This window comes from Sebastes fasciatus, chromosome 6 (assembly GCF_043250625.1).
Source record: "Sebastes fasciatus isolate fSebFas1 chromosome 6, fSebFas1.pri, whole genome shotgun sequence".
Lineage (NCBI taxonomy): Eukaryota > Metazoa > Chordata > Actinopteri > Perciformes > Sebastidae > Sebastes > Sebastes fasciatus.
In genome coordinates, this window is record NC_133800.1 from 34,553,033 (window position 1) to 34,570,694 (window position 17,662).

Here is a 17,662-nt window from a genome sequence, read left to right on the forward strand (position 1 = left end):
AGTCTGCCCCGCGCAGTCCTGGTTCTCGCTGGAGTCAGAGCTGAAGGACTTTCTGGTGAACCCGCGTGATCTCGTCTGATTTTGTGCGCAATCTGACCCGGTGGCACCGAAGCATTAAGAATATTGAAATAGTCAATCTTCTCTCTGATTGTCTCGTTTACTTATGCAGATCATATAGAGGCATCAGTGTTAAATTGAGACGGTTTCATAACCAGTTAAAAGTTCCTCTCAGTATCTTTAATGCAAATTTAGCAAAACAGCATCTTTTGTTTCTCCTTCAACTTTATTCCAACGGGACAAATCATTTATTATTGCTCTTCACTTTCTTTATTTAATCTTTCACCCTCTTCCTGATTCTGTAAACTTTGCTAAAACTTGGTAAGATGATATATAGCTGAGTAAGAAATATATTTTTGTCCAGTAAAAAATATATTTTCTTTGTGTGTGAGGCAATTTTTTTTAGACTACCGGAGGCCGGAGAGAAAACTCAATTTGTGACGGTGAGGGGAAGTCAGGAAAACAGAGTGTCGGGGAGGTCAGTTGATTTGAGTGTGTGTGTGTCGCCGCGTCGTCTGCGGCGAGTGTGTGAGGAATGGCTGCAGTCAGCGTGCGGCGCTGCGGCCGACCAACGGTGTGTTTGTCTTCTTTTAAACTGTTTGTGTGTCGGAAGTGAGAGTAATGTGTTTACCAGCGAGTGTGTGTGTGTTCATCTCTATCACATTCAGAACAATTTACTATCAACATGCTGGATACCCCTCAGCATAACTCTGCTGGGCTCTTTATTAGTTTGTACTGTGTGTGTGTAGGAGTATCTGATAGTATACGTGTTGTGTATGGGAGTACGTATATATGCTAATATATCGACTGCACATCTGTTTGCATAATTTTCCTGTGTTTACCTGCAGTGTTTGCTGTTTCTGTATGTACGTAAATATACATGAGAATCTGCTTCTGTAGCTGACGTCTCCATTATATTCTAAAAGCAGCAATTTTGGCATCATAATTACAGCTTGACGGCTGGTTTAAAACAAACCACACTGTAAATACTTTACTAGAACGTACTTAAATAAATGCACCTTATGAGTGAATGAGAACTAAAAGCATCTGAGCCTGAGCCTATACACAGTAGTATATGTGTGTGTCATCAGTGCTCACCGTAGGACGGCTTCCTGACGATGGTGAAGAGGATCTCGTTCTCCGGTGTGTCCTGGTCGTGGACGCTGAGAGACGAGTTGGTGATGACGACTCCAGAGTTTTCCTCCACGTGGATGCTGCTGACCGCCACCACGGGCTCTCTGTCCTCTTTACTCTGCTGACAGAGGAACAATAAAAACTCTTCATTAGATAATAATTACATGGATTTATTTAATAATATATGTGACATGACAACATTTCTGTTCCCAAACAGATCTAGCAGAAGAGAAAGAGATTCAATCTTCTGTTGAAGGTAGAGCTGCAACGAGTAGTCGATTGACGAAAATTCAGTTTTCAGCCTCTCAAATATGGAGATTTCCTGCTTTTCTCTGTTTCATATCATATTAAACTTAATCTCTTTGGGTTTTGGACTGAAAACAAGACATTTAAAGACATCACCTTGGACTTTCAGAAACTGGGATGAAGATTTTTCACTATTTCCTGGCATTTTATACCAAATGATTAACTGATATTGAAAATAATGGTCAGTTGCAGCTCTAGTTGAAGCTTCTTCAAATATTGCAGCGATGAAGAGAGATGACTACCTGCATTTAAATTTGTATTAAAAAAATCACTCATTCTTCTTTCTACTAAACACACACTCTATATATCACCGCCTCTACATACACACATGCACTCAAAGGTTTACAGTACACAAACACACACAGCTCGCCGACAGCCTCATCAATTCAACTCAAGACGTAAAACAGGTTTAAGTGATTGATTGGGATGCTGAGTTTGTTTAAGCTGACAGCCTGAGGACAGAGCTGGTTTTATATTTTTCTCAGTTGAAGTCACGTACAGATCATAGATAGAGGTTTGGTCCATTTTTAAATTACCGGAGCGTGAAGCTGTCAAGTCCCAGCTCAAACTTCAACGGCTCAAACTTTTCCTGATAACACACAGCAGCTGTAATAGTCGATGTGTTGTCATGGTAATAAGTAAAAATCAAGAACATTTATTGAGTTCTTCTGAAGACAAGAAATGATCAACAGAGATAGTTAAGCTAATTTCCAGAATACAGTCGAGTAAGTAAGCAAATCTTTAGTTGATTTAAACTTTTTAAGAACATTTTCAGGTGTATTATTTTTGCGTTTCTAACTCTCACTTTTACCAACAACTCCAGAGTCCAGACATCCATCTAAAAATCTTCCAGAGAATAATAGACAGAATTATTTATTTAATACAGGAGGAAAATCATGGTGATAATTGGGTCCGGTGAAGGCGTCATGAGATCTCCAAAATGGAGAGTTTTCTTCTTGTTAGAAGCATGAATGTGTTCAGAAAATGTGTCTGTATGACTTTGACAGGTGAGGCGGATATAAAATTAAGTGTTTGGCCTGATGGTGGTGCTGCAAATATACTGTAGGTTTAAATATTAAAGGTTTTCTATATGACATCCAGAGCATTAATATAGCAGCTAACAACTATCGTCTATGTAAAGATATAGAGGAGTAATGTCTACCTGAGCAGAGAATGAAGTCGCTCTCCCTCTGTGTGTGTTGTAATCAGAGCTTCTCCTCGCTTTGTTGACATAGCCGGGCTGGCCGTGCATGCTTTTAGTGCATGTTCGTGTATGTGAGCGTGCCCCACAGGCGAGCTCACGGCTGCCGCTCTGCACTGCTCTCATACGGCGGTTACAGCAACCGACGGCACCGTTTCGAAAGCGTAGCACCCACCCTCCGGTTCCCCCCCAGGTAAACACTGTTAGCTCTGTCAGCAGTGTTGCTGTTGTTTTCACTGTTAGCAACGTTAGCTGCGAGTTGTTGAGAGATGTTGAGAGCCGTGTGGAGGCAATAGAAATGCTTCCAATCTTGCAGTTAGCAACTTTAAATTAAACTACCACAAACTAAAAATGTTGATATTTTCTATGTAGCATGTAGCAAGCATACTTGCTTAAAAAAATTAAAAGTTATGGTACACAGAAACCTACGGAAACCCTGAGGGATAATCTTTCTAAGTTCCTTTTTTTCCATCTGTGAAAAAAATGTTTTTGCAGGTGAACATTTTTTTTTTTTTTGTCACTTTTAATTTCTCCATGCACTCTAAACACAAGGTATATAGTATATATATATATATGTATATATATATATATTGTGTGTTAGCAAGTTATGTAAATTAAAATTCACATGGAAGATTTTAGTCCTATTTAGAACATGGGGTAGTGGGGCACTTCAGCCTCTTGTGGCTGAAATGAGTACTACAACAACAAACACTTAGAAAAATGATCCTGCCAAAAAAAAAAGATCGACCGCAAAATGATGAAAAAAAGTAAATTAGGAAAATTATCCTGGCAATTTTTATTCACCAGGCAAAACTTTTTTTCCCACTCGTTTCACAGATGAAAACATTTTTAAGGAACTTAGAAATATGATCCTGGCAAAACCTTTTTTTCCACCTGTTCTTAAGTCATAATCACAGGAGAGAAAACAATTAAGATCTGACTTAGAAAATGGATCGCCAGATTTATTTTTTTCTCTCTAACCGGGCTTCCGTAGAAACCAGTCGTTACCTGGATGTCAATTTCGATGTTGAAAGCCTCCGTCTGGCTGTGTCCGTCGCTGATGTAGAAGCTGAAGGCGTCCTGTTGGACCTGAGCTTTGTGCTGGCTGTCCTGGACGTAGAAGATGTGGTCGGACGTCAGGTCCTCCACAGAGAAAGGAACGTCGGGGGTGACGACCCGCGAGCCGCCAACTGAGCCTCCTGGTGGACGGGATGACAGAGAGACAGCTATTAGAAGTCTGAATTGCTTGAACTCATCTTCATCCATGATATATTTGGGAATGCAGAGTTCATTTTTAATGTTTTTTTTCCTTCTCCATTCATGTGTATCTCCAGCTGTGGCTTCACATTACAGTAGCACTTTGTACACGGCAACATTTACCGTACTGTAACACAAAACTCACCGGGCCATCACTTCTAACATCTGACAGCTGGAATGACAGGAAACCTTGTCTCTTTTCCCCTAACTGCCTTTTTATTTCCCTTTAGTCACAATTGTCAGGCAGTTTGGATGCAGGCTAGACGCACCGAGACACTTTTACAATTCCCTTCAATTCTGGAGCTTCATGACAGGGAAGGAGAGTCGCAGTGAATGTAGAAAAATCAACCTTGATGTCTCTGAAGTTTGAGACAAACTGTGAGAGTCTTCGTCACAGAAGATGGATGACTCTCGAGTCGGGGCTCCGCAGGGAATAGCTGGTGTGTGTGTGTGTTTTAAATCACATCACACCTCCATCATCTGGCTGTTATAAGGTGAGTCTCTTATCTGACCTCTGATATCTGATCAGGATGGGAAATTACCCATCTGCTGATTTCAGAACGGAAATAGAAAAGCAGTACTGCTGCTGTCTCTGCCTATCTGTGATTGAACAACTTGTGCAGCTATGTATGAGTCGACAGACGGAAGGGAATGAGTTGCTTGGGGACATGTTAAGCCGATAGGGAGCATGCAGTATATTTTTCCATGAATTTTGCTATTTCACAGTAAAAACTATATATGTTTGGAGGCGGCTGTGGCTCAGAGGTAGAGCGGGTCGACCACCAATCGGTAGGTCGGCGGTTCGGATCTCCAAATTGCTCCTGAAGGCTGTGCCATCGGTGTGTGGATGAGTATTTAGATCAGATCCTGATGGACAGGTTGGCACCTTGCATGGCAGCCTCTGCCATCAGTGTATGAATGTATGTGTGAATGGGTGAATGCCGATATATAGTGTAAAGCGCTTTGAGTGGTCGGAAGACTAGAAAGGAGCTTTATAAATACAGATTATTTACGTAATAACTAGGTCTGTCAAAGTTAAAGTGATAATACATTAATGCAAATTGGTTTTAATGCCACTATTTTCTTTAATGCATTAAAGCAAAATGCAATTTTTAGGTTGTAGCCGGCTCAGCTTTAAAGGTCCCGTATTGTAAAAAGTGAGATTTTCATGCCTTTTATATTATGAAGCAGGTTTAGGTGATATATTAATACTGTTAAACTATCAAAACACTCAATATACGGAGAAATACACACAACCCGTATTCAGAAATTGTGTGTTTGAAACAAGCCGTTCGAATTTCTGTCCATTTGTGATGTCACAAATATACAATTATATAGATCATTACACGGTTTTAAACATAAATATTCTAAATGTGTCCCAGTTTATTTCCTGCTGCAGTGTATGTAAATAACATCAGCTGACAGGAAGTAAACATGGACCCAAGCTGTTGGATAGCAACGCAATTCTGTTGAAATGCACTAAAACGGAGCGTTTCAGACAGAGGGTGAGTACAGGTATATTCAGGCAGACAGTACGAGGACAATATCTGTCATTGTTTTGTGTTGTTAATTGATTTCCAATAATAAATATATACATATATTTGCATAAAGCAGGATATTTGCGCACACCCATGTTGATAAGAGTATTAAATACTTGACAAATCTCCCTTTAAGGTACATTTTGAACAGATAAAAATGTAGGATTAATTTAAAATTAAATATTTTAATTGATTGACAGCACTAGTTACAACTGCTTTTCATACCTTTAAATATTTCTGAGACTTTAACTTTTAAGTTTATGATTGTTTTAAAGTAATAATTTAATGAATATCTTTGTATTGAATACATTTAAGACCTCTGGATACTTTTTAATAATCCTATTTTGCTGAGGACTGTGTAACAAAATAAATTTAAAAAATAACTACAATCCAGTCTGTATGAATGAACGTACCAGTCGTGTGACCGAACACTTGTGCATAATGTGTTAATTATCATGTTGAATTAAATAAATTAATGAATGAGAGATAGATCATTTAATAAAAAACCCCGCTTGCTGCTCCTGAGGCTGTTCTCTTACATCACAATACTGAAGCGTTGCATGGAACAAACACAGTTGCTGTTTTTAGAGCTGTTCTAGTTGTGGGGACACCAGAGACTAGAGGTTCATTAAGAAGGTTCATCCCGTGACGAGCATGAATTTACTCAGCAAATTGCACAGCAATCCAATAAATGATGAGATATCCGGAGTGTAAATTTGGCCTTTGTACAATCGCTTTGACATTTGGGCTCAGAAAGTGTTACAAAGGGTCCAAAATGAAAAAGGTTCATCCTCCGTAATATGCGATAATATGCTCAGTAAACTTTCATGGCGAACCATTCAAATTGGATATTTCTGGCACTGAAGCCAGCGGAAAGGTCAGGGTATTTTTTTGCTGATTAAAACTTGTGTGTGTGGCGTTTCTCCTCATTGAAAAAGAGCCTCTGAGGATGGAGGGTGTCGTATGTTGAACAGCTTGTTAAGCATTAGGAGACAAACTTGTAATTTTAGGCATATAAATACATTTAAATTGACTTTAATTTGACCTGAATATCCACTGCAAATTTAAAAGAAATCTGTCCGTTTGGTATTAAAGGTGCAGTGTGTAGTGTTTGAGGTTACAGACTGCAACCAACAGAGGCCCTGTTCAGACCTGGTATTAACATCCGTCTTCAGTGATCGGAGCAGCTCTAAGTAAAGGTGTGAACGCACCCAAGACGCGTTGAGATCGGATCTTTCAGACCACATTCAGAGGTGGTCTGGGCCACATATGGCCACATAGTTTTAGCAGTGTGTAGTGAATGTTAAGGAGCGCCTACTCAACTGACGTCCTGCTGGGATCAGCGTGTCTCTGAGCTCCTCAGGTGAACAGACATGCAGACGCCTCGCAGCATGGAAACGGCTTCTGTGCTCTACTGTATCCTCTCGGTACAACTGTCTTTTATTAAAAATATATCTTATCTATAGGTTACATCATCTACAGACTATCAGACTAGGCACGCGAGGTGCATTATTATCATACAGTCGGAGATGTGTTGGTGTTTTTGTTCTGGTGCTTTGCACAGAGCTGTATTAGCCGTGTGTTTAATACGTGTTTATTTGCATATAGAGCGGGGAAGTGAGATCGGATCACAAGTGGCCACTGAAGACGCATGTGGAGACGCATTCTGATTCCAGGTGTGAACAGACGTACTTAGAGCTGTCCACTTGTGATCGGATCACACAGGAAGCATGTTAATACCAGGTCTGAACAGGGCCTGAAACTTCTCCCGTGTGCCCAGCGTGAAGGAGAACTACGGTGGCTGAAGTGAAAACGTGAAAACGCGAATGTCCCTCTCTAGAGCCAGTGTTTGTTTTGTCCGTTCTGGGCTACCGTAGAAACATGGCGGCCGGCTCCGTGAAGATGAAGATAGATCCCTATGTAGATATAAACGGCTCATTCTAAGGTAACGAAAACACAACGATTCATATTTTAAGGCGATTATAGACCAAAGAAACCATTCTTAACAGTATAAATATTATATTACATTCCTGCCAATAGAGTAGCGTGTTTAGATCGGGTGTTTAGCTCGCTCTGTGAACTGTCATGCTAGCCCATTACTAAATGTTACACACTGTTCCTTCAAGATGTTTCACTCTGGACTTGATGGACCAACTAACACTGCTATAACCTCAGGCTAATTATTATTTAAAAATGTAAATAGGCACTGTTATATGTCACTCTGTATGTGTGCTTAAATGCGTCTGCACCAGCTATTATAATTAAAATGCATAATGTTAGAGGATGTCTTTATGTATGTGCGCCTGTTTCTGTGCTCACCACACAAATGTAAATGTTTTGCTAGAAGCTGTTTTGCATATAAATACATCACACGTATGTAGGTGTGTATTCTATTCTGTAATGAAATCATGCAAATCCAAAACATCAACATGTGGGTGAATGTGTGTTTCCGTGCATCTGCACGTCAACACACAACCTGTGCATGTCGGATTCGTCGAGGCAAACAGGCAACACATTGACGGTGACACCGGCTGGCCTCCTTGGTGCCTCCGGTGACAGCAGCAATCCAGTCAGTCCGACTCCGCTGAATACCAACGACGGTCCGTCCCTCTGCTCCAGCAGCCGCCAAGGACACGGAGCCAGAAGACTGGAGAACAGCTGCTCATCTACTGCAGCAGACATCCATGCATTCATCCTTCATTACATCTGCACATTACTCTTTCTTGCATGTAGTAGACTAATTTGAATTACTCTGGCTTCACACCTGTTATTAAAAATGAAAAGTGCTGCTACACATATCAACTCAGTGTGGTCGTCTTCTGCTGCTGGAGGGCAGCGTCTTTTAACTTAATACAGGCTGTTAAAGCAACTACAAGGAACTTTCACTTTGTGATGATTTTGGTGGCCAAAAAGTGGTAGTGTCGTAAAGATCTTGATCACTAGTGAGTGTTATGATGTTTTTGTTATTTTTTTCTGCAGCAATTTAGCATTACACTTCCATAAAGTTGGGGGACTTACATATACTCTAAACCGAGTATATGTCTGGACCGTGTACGGTCAGTTTGTGAATTTGTGGCTAAATTGTTCCACTAATAGTCAGTGGTCATGTCTATAATGTTAAATCCAGCGGTACATGTCCACCAGGTCCAGCGAGGACACTAGGGGACGCACTGCTCCACTCAACTGGCCGTTTAAGCGATGATGTACCCGATCGTGGAATGCACCTGATTGGTTTCTGGTTTTCTGCTCGATGTTTCAAACAACACTGCGGCCTGCTTGTAAACTTTCTGTTATTCCGTCTAAACAATCCACCAAAATCTACTTCTGAAAACATTTTAAGATGAACTAGATCGCCTAGTTTGACAGCTTGGTCCAAGTTTCGTAAGTCGGACGAGTCGCGCTGGATGATTTAGACCCTCTCCAACCACCATGCACTGAGCGACTGCTACTCCTGCTTCCCATAGGACTTGAATGGAAAACGTTGAGACGCCCTCCATCACCAGATCTGATGGAAATGCGCCGATAGAGGAGCCCTCGCACCGATGAGGGGAACCGCCTTTTCATTTTGAAAGAGCAACGGCCAATGAGGAAACTCCAACACTCGGCCGACCAATCGTGTAACTTCATCACTCAGTGACAGACTTTGTAGGGTCTTCGGCGGTTCAGCCAAAAATCTATCCAGCATAGTTTGAGATAAATCCCACGTTTCCCATGATGCAACTCAATAGCATCTATTGTTAGTGCGCCCTTTAATGCAAAGCATCTCCTAAACCGGTTTGTGTTATTGTTATGCAGTATTTTGTTCGTCATACCTCAGAAATGTATGTATGTAGTTCATATGGGTGAATATACTATATACTATATGTGAATCATGAAACTCATAAACATCCATTCTGCTCTCACAACGGTACATTGTCCCAGTGGGGATCAGTTCCTTTTCAACTCATCTCACCTTTTACATTTTTCACAAACCGTTCCTCGGAGGGACGGGAGAAAGTAGAGCGGCGGTTGAGCGAGCATGCAGTCAACGTTGGGACTTCAACAATGGCTCCATCTGTAGCCGGCTATCTGGCGGCGCTAATCTACAACATAATCAAGCTGTGACAGATGGCGACCGCACCGCGGGGAATTCAACCCGGGACAGCGAAGCGTACGAGGGTGACATAAATAGAAATGTGAAAATGATTTGGAGTGATGCAGGTGTGTACAGTAGATGCACACAGGAGTAGAACTGTGTCACATGTGCTCATATAGAGAGTACAGGATGTTTCGTCTGCTCATGTTCTGATTTGAAACCTCACATGAAACAATGTTCAAATCTAAACCTCACAATGCTAAAACACACACATACAGAAGAAGGCCTCACCTCTGTTGGTGTTTTCGATGAAGCCGTACTTCGGAGGACTGACGAGCCAAACCAGCAGGTCCTTCCTGGGCGTGTCCAGGTCCGACACCGTGATGTGATGTGTAGTCAGCTGCACTCGGCCGCCTTCCTGGACCTACACAACAAAACACGTCCCGTTGGTCCCGATGTTTTTTTCCTTTACGGATCATATTTACATCGACAACGTTGCAGACGGAGGATGAGGTTGTTTTTATCAAGACACAAGTAAAGGTTAGGATCTGAATGGTCAGACATTTGGATGTAAGTAGACATGTTAGACCTTTTATTCCCCCTAGCTCCTCAGAAGAAACTGTCAAAACTCTCTCTATATGTTTTTGTTTTTTTAGCTAGTTGCAACACAGCACCATCAGGTCCAATAAGGACTGACTGATGACTTCATGTTTTAGGGCTGCCGCAAACTAATCGCACATTTTTTATCTGTTCAAATTGTACCTTAAAGGAGATTTGTCAAGTATTTAATACTCTTATCAACATGGGAGTGGACAAATATGCTGCTTTATGCAAATGCATGTATAAATGTATTATTGGAAATCAATTACCAACACAAAACAATGACCACTACTATCCAGCTTGGAGGGTTATTTAGCCTCCTTCCTGACAACCTAGTATGACATGGTTCGTGCCAATTGATTCCTTAGGTTTTCTAGTTTCATATGATAGCAGTATCATCTCTCTAGCTTAGAAATTTGTGGCGTTAAAACGAATTTGCGTTAACACGTTATTATTGCGTTAATTTTCACAGCCCTATTTATTACACGTTAGCTAGTTGCAACTGTTGTAGGAACACAGGTCGAATAAAGTCTGACTGATAACTTCATGTACTGATGACGTTCAAAATCAGTGAAAGGGAGAGATCAGAAAAGATGCAGCACAGACAGACGGCGGTAATACAAGCTATTTATAATAATGGGTCCAACAAGTGAATGAATGACCTTCACATAACTAACGACACAGGATTCAGATAAAAGGTTTTTGTTCACATGTTTCAATAATTCTTTTCAATAATGTATGTGATTGTTACTGTTCATTTATTCCCATCTTATACAGTAGATCCAAGTCCCATTTCTAGTTTCATATGGTACCAGTATCTTCACTCTAGCTTCACTCAAGTTGTGTTAATCCAAAGAAATTAGTGGCATGAAAACTAATTTACATTAACGCGTTATCATCGCGTTAACTTCGACAGCTCTGGTTTTAGAAGCTCTTCACATGTTTTGTGTGCAAAACTCTTAAATTGTAAAGTAACTAAAGCTGTCAGGAAATGTTGTGCAGCCGAAGTAGAAAGTGGCAGAAAAAGAAAAGACTCACATAAAGTACAAGTACCTCAGATTGGTATGTAAATGTACTTCGTTACATTCTAGCAGTGTCACTAACCAGGCTGGTGTGACGCTATCTGAAGGACAACATGTGCGATGGTTTCCTTCACTTCGTTTGTCACGTTAATGACTGTTTCTGTAGCTGCTTTTTAAAAAAACCCTCAAAAGAGTATTTGAGGATTTTAGTCTCTTCTGAGCAGGCGGGGTAATGGAGAGGAAATAACAGTGTGCAGTTTGTGTGTACAAGACTATTTGTGTACTGTACCAGCCATAAAACTGTAATCTTTTATATATTAGGATCATTTCAGAATTGGTCCTGTGTGAGTGTTTCTGTACTGTTTATATATTATATTATTATATTTCTCATGTGTGTACTCTGTATATAAATGTGCGACTACCTTGATGCCGCTGCGGACTGTGACCACCGGCGGCTGTCTGGGCGTGGAGGTGATGGTGATGGTGCACATCTGGTTGTCAAGGCGATTGTTGTCTCCGTCGTAAACAACAAAGTGGAAGATGTCGGTGACCGGCTGGCTGCCCGTCTCCAGGGAAGTGATGTACCTGTAGATGGAGAGACGCTGGTTAGATTTGTTGTCTGAGGAGGTAATTGTTACGCTGATTGCATGTTGTTTAATAACTAATTTGTTTTGATATGATAATTCTCTTTTAATGAATACATAAATGTGTCTAATCCTGGACTGGTAAGAGGACTTGGGAAAGCTTTGCTTTCGACCTCCCACAACGATGCAGCTGCTAATCTGCAAAGCACTAATAAAATTCAAATCCATACCGGTATACTTCTCTAATCCCATTTAATTCTCATAAAACAATTCCCGGCTCTTGTTTGTACGAGCCAACGCCGCGGAGACAAAACTAATACGGGCGATTTGCAGATTGCCCCCGGAGGATCGTCCTGCGCTAAAGCTAATCAGGGCCCGCATTATGGAAATGAAGCAGTTAGCATGTGAATATTTATATTTCATCTCAGCGCCTCTCATATGGGGCCTCAGTACCTCTTGCAGGTAATATCAGAGTGATGCTAATTGGCATTGCTTGTGTCAACAGTCACTGAGTCACAGAGCGTAATGGGGGGGGGGGAAGGATACGAAATGATTTCCTGCTTATTCATTAGTTTTGTTTTGTTAATGTTTGCAGAGAGAAACGTTAGATTGAAGGAAAGCAAAGTGTCTCAGCAAGCTGTTACGACATCGTCCTCGGCTGTGAGGGGAACATGATCCCCACCGACTGGAGCTGCAATCAGAGAAATTGATCATGACTACGACTGCAGCGTGAAGAACCCTCAAAGCCCATTTTTATCTCTCTCAGAGTGGAAATCAACACCAGACTTTTCTTTTAAAAGAGCCTCTTTATTAAAGGCTGTCAGTGCTTCAGCGAACCAAAAGCATATCATCACTCTTTCCGGCTCTTGACTTCGATCTGAGTAGTTTTCATGTTTTAACTTTTGTTGAAGGATTCTACACTCTTCTGAAACACTTTTTAAAAGCCAACATGTCTGCAGGTCAAGGAAAAATTGGGATCCACATTTATAGTTCGTAAAAAAGAAGTTGTCATCGTGAGGGAGCTGTTAACAGAACTCTTTGAGCATTTTTTTTTTTTCGATTGAAGAACTAAAAAGGCGCTAATTCACTCTCTTCTGGACCCTCAAGAACCTTTATTGCTTTTACAACGACTGCTTCTGGGTTTTTCAAAGTCATTTTTGGTTAATAGCTGCAGGTTTTATGCTGATATTCTGTTTTTATAAGCCTCTGAAGTAGCATTTAAACCATCATGGGAAACTAAAAACCCTGCGCTGAAACCAAGAATATTCTTTTGGGCGCTTTTCATTGCTAGTTTTAGAGACTCTTGCCTTCGAAGATAAGTAAAATACTTCCAAATCACACCGTAATGATTTCTCTGGACGCAGCTATTTAATAAACAAAAAAAGAGAGGAGAAACACACTCTAAGGTGAGATCATGAAGAACCAAAAAAAGCTCAATACATCAGTCTCACCCTGGTGGAAATTATAAAAATACTCCTGACTTTATATTTGGATTTGATGAGGTTTGCATGAACTCATTCTACATTTAGGGCCCTATTTAAACGATCTATTGCGCATGGTCTGAAGTGCATTTAGGGCGTGTCCAGCTCAACTTTTGCTAGTTAAGCGACGCATAATCTGGGCGCAAAGTAAGGCGCAACAGGCAAAGGGGTTGTATTTAGTCTCTTAATTAATTATAGGTGTGTTTTGGGCGTAACAGGAATTAAACCAATCAGAGTGTCATCTCCCGTTCCCCTTAAAAGCCAGGTGTACCTGCAAATTGTCTGCATTGCTATTTAAAAAGCGGATTCGGCAGATTAAAGAAGGGAGCGGTTTTCTGCTGAGGAAACGTGAAGTGATAGTGTGTGAGCAGATGTAAAGTATGTGGTCGTTGCCCTCTGCCTCTGTCGTCTCCTCTGACCCATCAGCAACTCCATCTGACTGCATCTGAGCAAATGCACCGATAACCTGTTTAACCGGTGCAGGAGGCCCAGGGGAGCAAAATTCATATATGATAATAAGCACTAGGCTAAATATGATAAACAAGTATTGATCAATAATGAAAACTGTATCCGATGCAACCCACGGGGGGGGGCTCGGACCGGCTGAGCAGGATCGTCTGGAGGCTGCTTTACGCACACGCTTGCAGTCGTGCACTGCCAGAGAGGAGGTGCGTAACGTGCGGATCCATCAGCCTCAAAATGCGGCTGTTTAAACTTTGAAGTAGCCGACGTCTACACTCAAACACAGAGGGATGATGAGAGGGGCCGCCACAGAGGCGTGTGTGCACCGTCATCCCTCTGGTCACAGTGCTGCAGGTTGAGCAACACAGAATGCCTGAGAGCCGTACTTCATTATATTCTGAATTGTCACCTTTTGTGTTTTCCTTCACATAAATAAAACCATTGTTCTAGAGCCGACGCTGTGTTTAACTGAGGAGGAGGAGTGCTGCTGCGTCCCTGTGTGTGTAACAAGCAGAGTGAACGCGTGTTGAGAACCGGCCTGTTGACGCATCTTACTATCTGAATAATGAGCCCTTTAAATAGCAGGACAACACTGCACCAGACTTTAGACCAGGTTTTTGTTGGTCAACGGCACAATCGCTCTCTGCTGCCTCCAGATAGCAATGCAACAACAAAGCGGTTCATTTTAAAACCAACACGCCCATCGGTGCACAGATGAATGCAAGTACATTTGCTACTTACACAACGTGGGCGCTGGGTGTGAAAATGACAACTGAGTCAGTCTGAAACCAGAAATGACAGTTACGCTGTGCTTTGTGCCGCTTTGCGCCGGGTGAAAGATAGGTCCCATAGTGTCTTAAACCTCGAACAGACTGCCTGTCGTCCCTCCTACCTGATCCTGTGCTTGCTGATGTCCTCCATGGTGAAGGAGGAGTACTCCCTCAGCTCCTGGTGCTCCTGCTGGGACTCGCTCCTCGTCAGGATGCCGTACATCGGCACCGACACCAACTGGATCTGAATCTGGTCGTCTGGGGACGTGTTGTCCTGTTAGAGAGACGATCACCGTCACAACTAACCTTTTACTGTGATCCCAAATTCATCTCAACAGCAAAACAGACCTCAAATCAGATTCTCAAAGTGTGATCACCTGAACTAACAAATGGTCTTGATTATAAGAGTATTCTACAGATGACTGTAAACAAGATAAACCTGAACAGTTGCTTCTTTTTCAAATTTTGAAATGTTAATGGAAAAGGGAAAAAACTAATTGTCAATAACAGCAATAATTTATGCCATAATGTATTTGGTCCACTACTAATGTAAAATGCATTTGCAGATGCTAAAGGGCAAGCAAAGCTATAATGTACTGTAATGGGATGTATGTTACATTGCACAGCGTGCTTGTTTGCTAAATTTGCATTGACCCAGGAGATGAAGATTTGCTTTCCTGTTAAAAAAAAGTGACTGATATTACATAAAAAATGCTTTTTAATATTGATGATTTTATGTCTTTCTTTGTCAAAGAGAACTTCTGCTGTCTCATGTAATTTTCTTCAAAACAAAACCTGAAATAGCATCTTAACTGACTCAATGTACAGAGTATAAAAAATCTAATCTTCAAGCCAACATAAATCTCTACTATCTCAGAACAGTTATAGCCACCATTCATCTCTGTTCAACTCACAGTGTAAGCCAGGTGTGAGCGCCGGATCACGGTGCTGCTCTTCTCGCCCACTTCCAGCGACAGTGTTGCTGCTGGGTCCCGTTGGGGCCCGTCGCCCCCGGCGCCCAGCACCTCCACCTGCACCACGATGACCGCCATGGAGATGCCGTCGCTGACGGAGAAGGTGATGGCGTCTTCCTGGGTGGTGAGGCCGGTGTGTCGGTACAGCAGGACGTTGCGGGTGATGTCGCTGAAGGTGAAGATGTCACCTGATGGGACGGAGAAGGTGTGAACGGAGGCGTTTTGACTGTTGGTTTGAGTTTTTCTGTGTAACTACTAGGCCTGTCAATCAATTAAAATATCTAATCGTGATTAATCACCAATTAATCACACATTTTTTTATCTGTTCAAAATGTACCTTAAAGGGAGATTTGTCAAGTATTTAATACTCTTATCAACTTCGGAGTGGGCAAATATGCTGTTTTATGCAAATGTATGTATATATGTATTACTGGAAATCAATTAACAACACAATACAATGACAGATATTGTCCAGAAACCCTCACAGGTACTGCATTTAGCATAAAACAATATGCTCCAATCATAACATGGCAAACTGCAGCCCAACAGGCAACAACAGCTGTCAGTGTGTCAGTGTGCTGACTTGACTATGACTTGCCCCAAACTGCATGTGATTATCATAAAGTGGGCATGTCTGTAAAGGGGAGACTCGTGGGTACCCATAGAACCCATTTACATTCACTGATCTGGAGGTCAGAGGTCAAGGGACCCCTCTGAAAATGGACATGTTAGTTTTTTCTTGCCAAAATTTAGCGTACGTTTGGAGTGTTATTTAACCTCCTACACTACAAGCTAGTATGACATGGCTGGTACCGATGGATTCATTAGGTTCTCTAGTTTCTTATGATGCCAGTATCTTTACTTAAAAATCAATATTGGAAGTTGCGTCAGAATCTACCAGAACAGCTGGAGGAAATACTAACAGCTGATTAGGAGGTTGATTACCATGGCAACGTTGAAAGCTTTGTGTGACATTATCAACTTTTCATATGTCCGTGTTGCAGAATGTGTGTGTGTGTGTTTGTATCATCTCACCGTTGGTCATGGTGGTGTGAGCGTTGCCGTCGGTCTTAACCAGCTCTCCGTAGACGGGCGCCTCCACCAGCTCAAACTCCAGCTCATCTGGAGCCGTGTCAGCGTCGCTCACTGCCAGCTGCTGACCACCTACACACAACAACACACACACACACACACACACACACACACACATAGAGGAGTAAAGGAGTGTTGAGAGAGATGAAGCAGGAGAAGGAGAAAATTAACTGTCTGTACCGGACTGTAAACACAAACACACTCACACACACACACACACACACACACACACACACACACACACACACAGCTCTTTCTCCAGTATTGTTGCTCATCAGGGTTGTACTTCAGAGCTCATTACCTCACACAGACCACTTCATCACTTACTGGACCTCTTCACCGCAGGCTGTCTTCTCGGAAATGTGTGTTTTATGTGTGTGTGTGTGTGTGTGTCTATACTTCTCTTACCGATGGGGGCCTGTCCTCCCACGCTGACCTCCAGCAGCGGGTCCAGAACCTGAAACACCGGCGGCTGCTGATGGTTCGACAGCAGCAGGACGGCAAAGTCCAACTCAGGAGTGGTGTGTTCACCGTCCGACACTGTGAAAACAACGGAAGCGAACACACAAAACATGAGAAAAATGCACACACAGAACAACAAGGAAATGAATCGGATAAGCAAAGACACCTCTGATGCTAATTATCTCCTCAGCTCCTTTACTGAGGGATATTCTGAAGGATAAAAACGGGGGAAAAAGCTAATCAGCTTCCTCGAGTCGACTCACTAAAAACAAGATTATTAATAAGAGAAAGAGAGAAAAAAAAAACACACATGATCACAGCAGCTATAATTAAAAATCTCCATGAATCAATTAACCAAACCCCTGAAACAATTTATCAGGGATTCAGGTGGAAACTCGTTACACTCATTAAATCTTTTGGCGGGATTATCGGCTGTATTGGCTCCATTTGTCACTTCTACACATAACCTTAAAAAAAACAATTAACCAACACAGAAAGAACAACAAGCCAATTATCACGTTCGGTGATAGCTCATATTTCAGACGGACAGAGTTTGACAATATTTTCTTCTATATTTGATGAAGTATTTAAAGAAGTGTGTATGTGCAGCAACATGTAATTATAGAACGATTACCAAAAGCTATGAG

General features: G+C 41.7%; 1 protein-coding gene and 1 long non-coding RNA gene across 4 annotated transcripts in view; one reads left to right on the plus strand and one right to left on the minus strand.

Annotated features, from left to right (window-relative positions):
• LOC141769934 (uncharacterized) overlaps window positions 1-17,662 on the plus strand; it is a 368,813-nt gene that overhangs the window by 160,896 nt on the left and 190,255 nt on the right. The window lies entirely within an intron of this gene.
• fras1 (Fraser extracellular matrix complex subunit 1) overlaps window positions 1-17,662 on the minus strand; it is a 310,338-nt gene that overhangs the window by 43,195 nt on the left and 249,481 nt on the right. For 2 of the 3 annotated variants that reach the window (XM_074639460.1, XM_074639458.1), the window contains 8 exons: window positions 16,962-17,093; window positions 16,497-16,625; window positions 15,402-15,649; window positions 14,610-14,761; window positions 11,613-11,775; window positions 9,860-9,992; window positions 3,707-3,897; window positions 1,156-1,312 (listed from right to left, as the gene is read on the minus strand). In XM_074639460.1, coding sequence (XP_074495561.1) covers window positions 1,156-1,312; window positions 3,707-3,897; window positions 9,860-9,992; window positions 11,613-11,775; window positions 14,610-14,761; window positions 15,402-15,649; window positions 16,497-16,625; window positions 16,962-17,093 — 1,305 coding nt within the window. The remainder of the gene's footprint in view (window positions 1-1,155; window positions 1,313-3,706; window positions 3,898-9,859; window positions 9,993-11,612; window positions 11,776-14,609; window positions 14,762-15,401; window positions 15,650-16,496; window positions 16,626-16,961; window positions 17,094-17,662) is intronic. The other variant, XM_074639459.1, reaches the window with a different exon arrangement.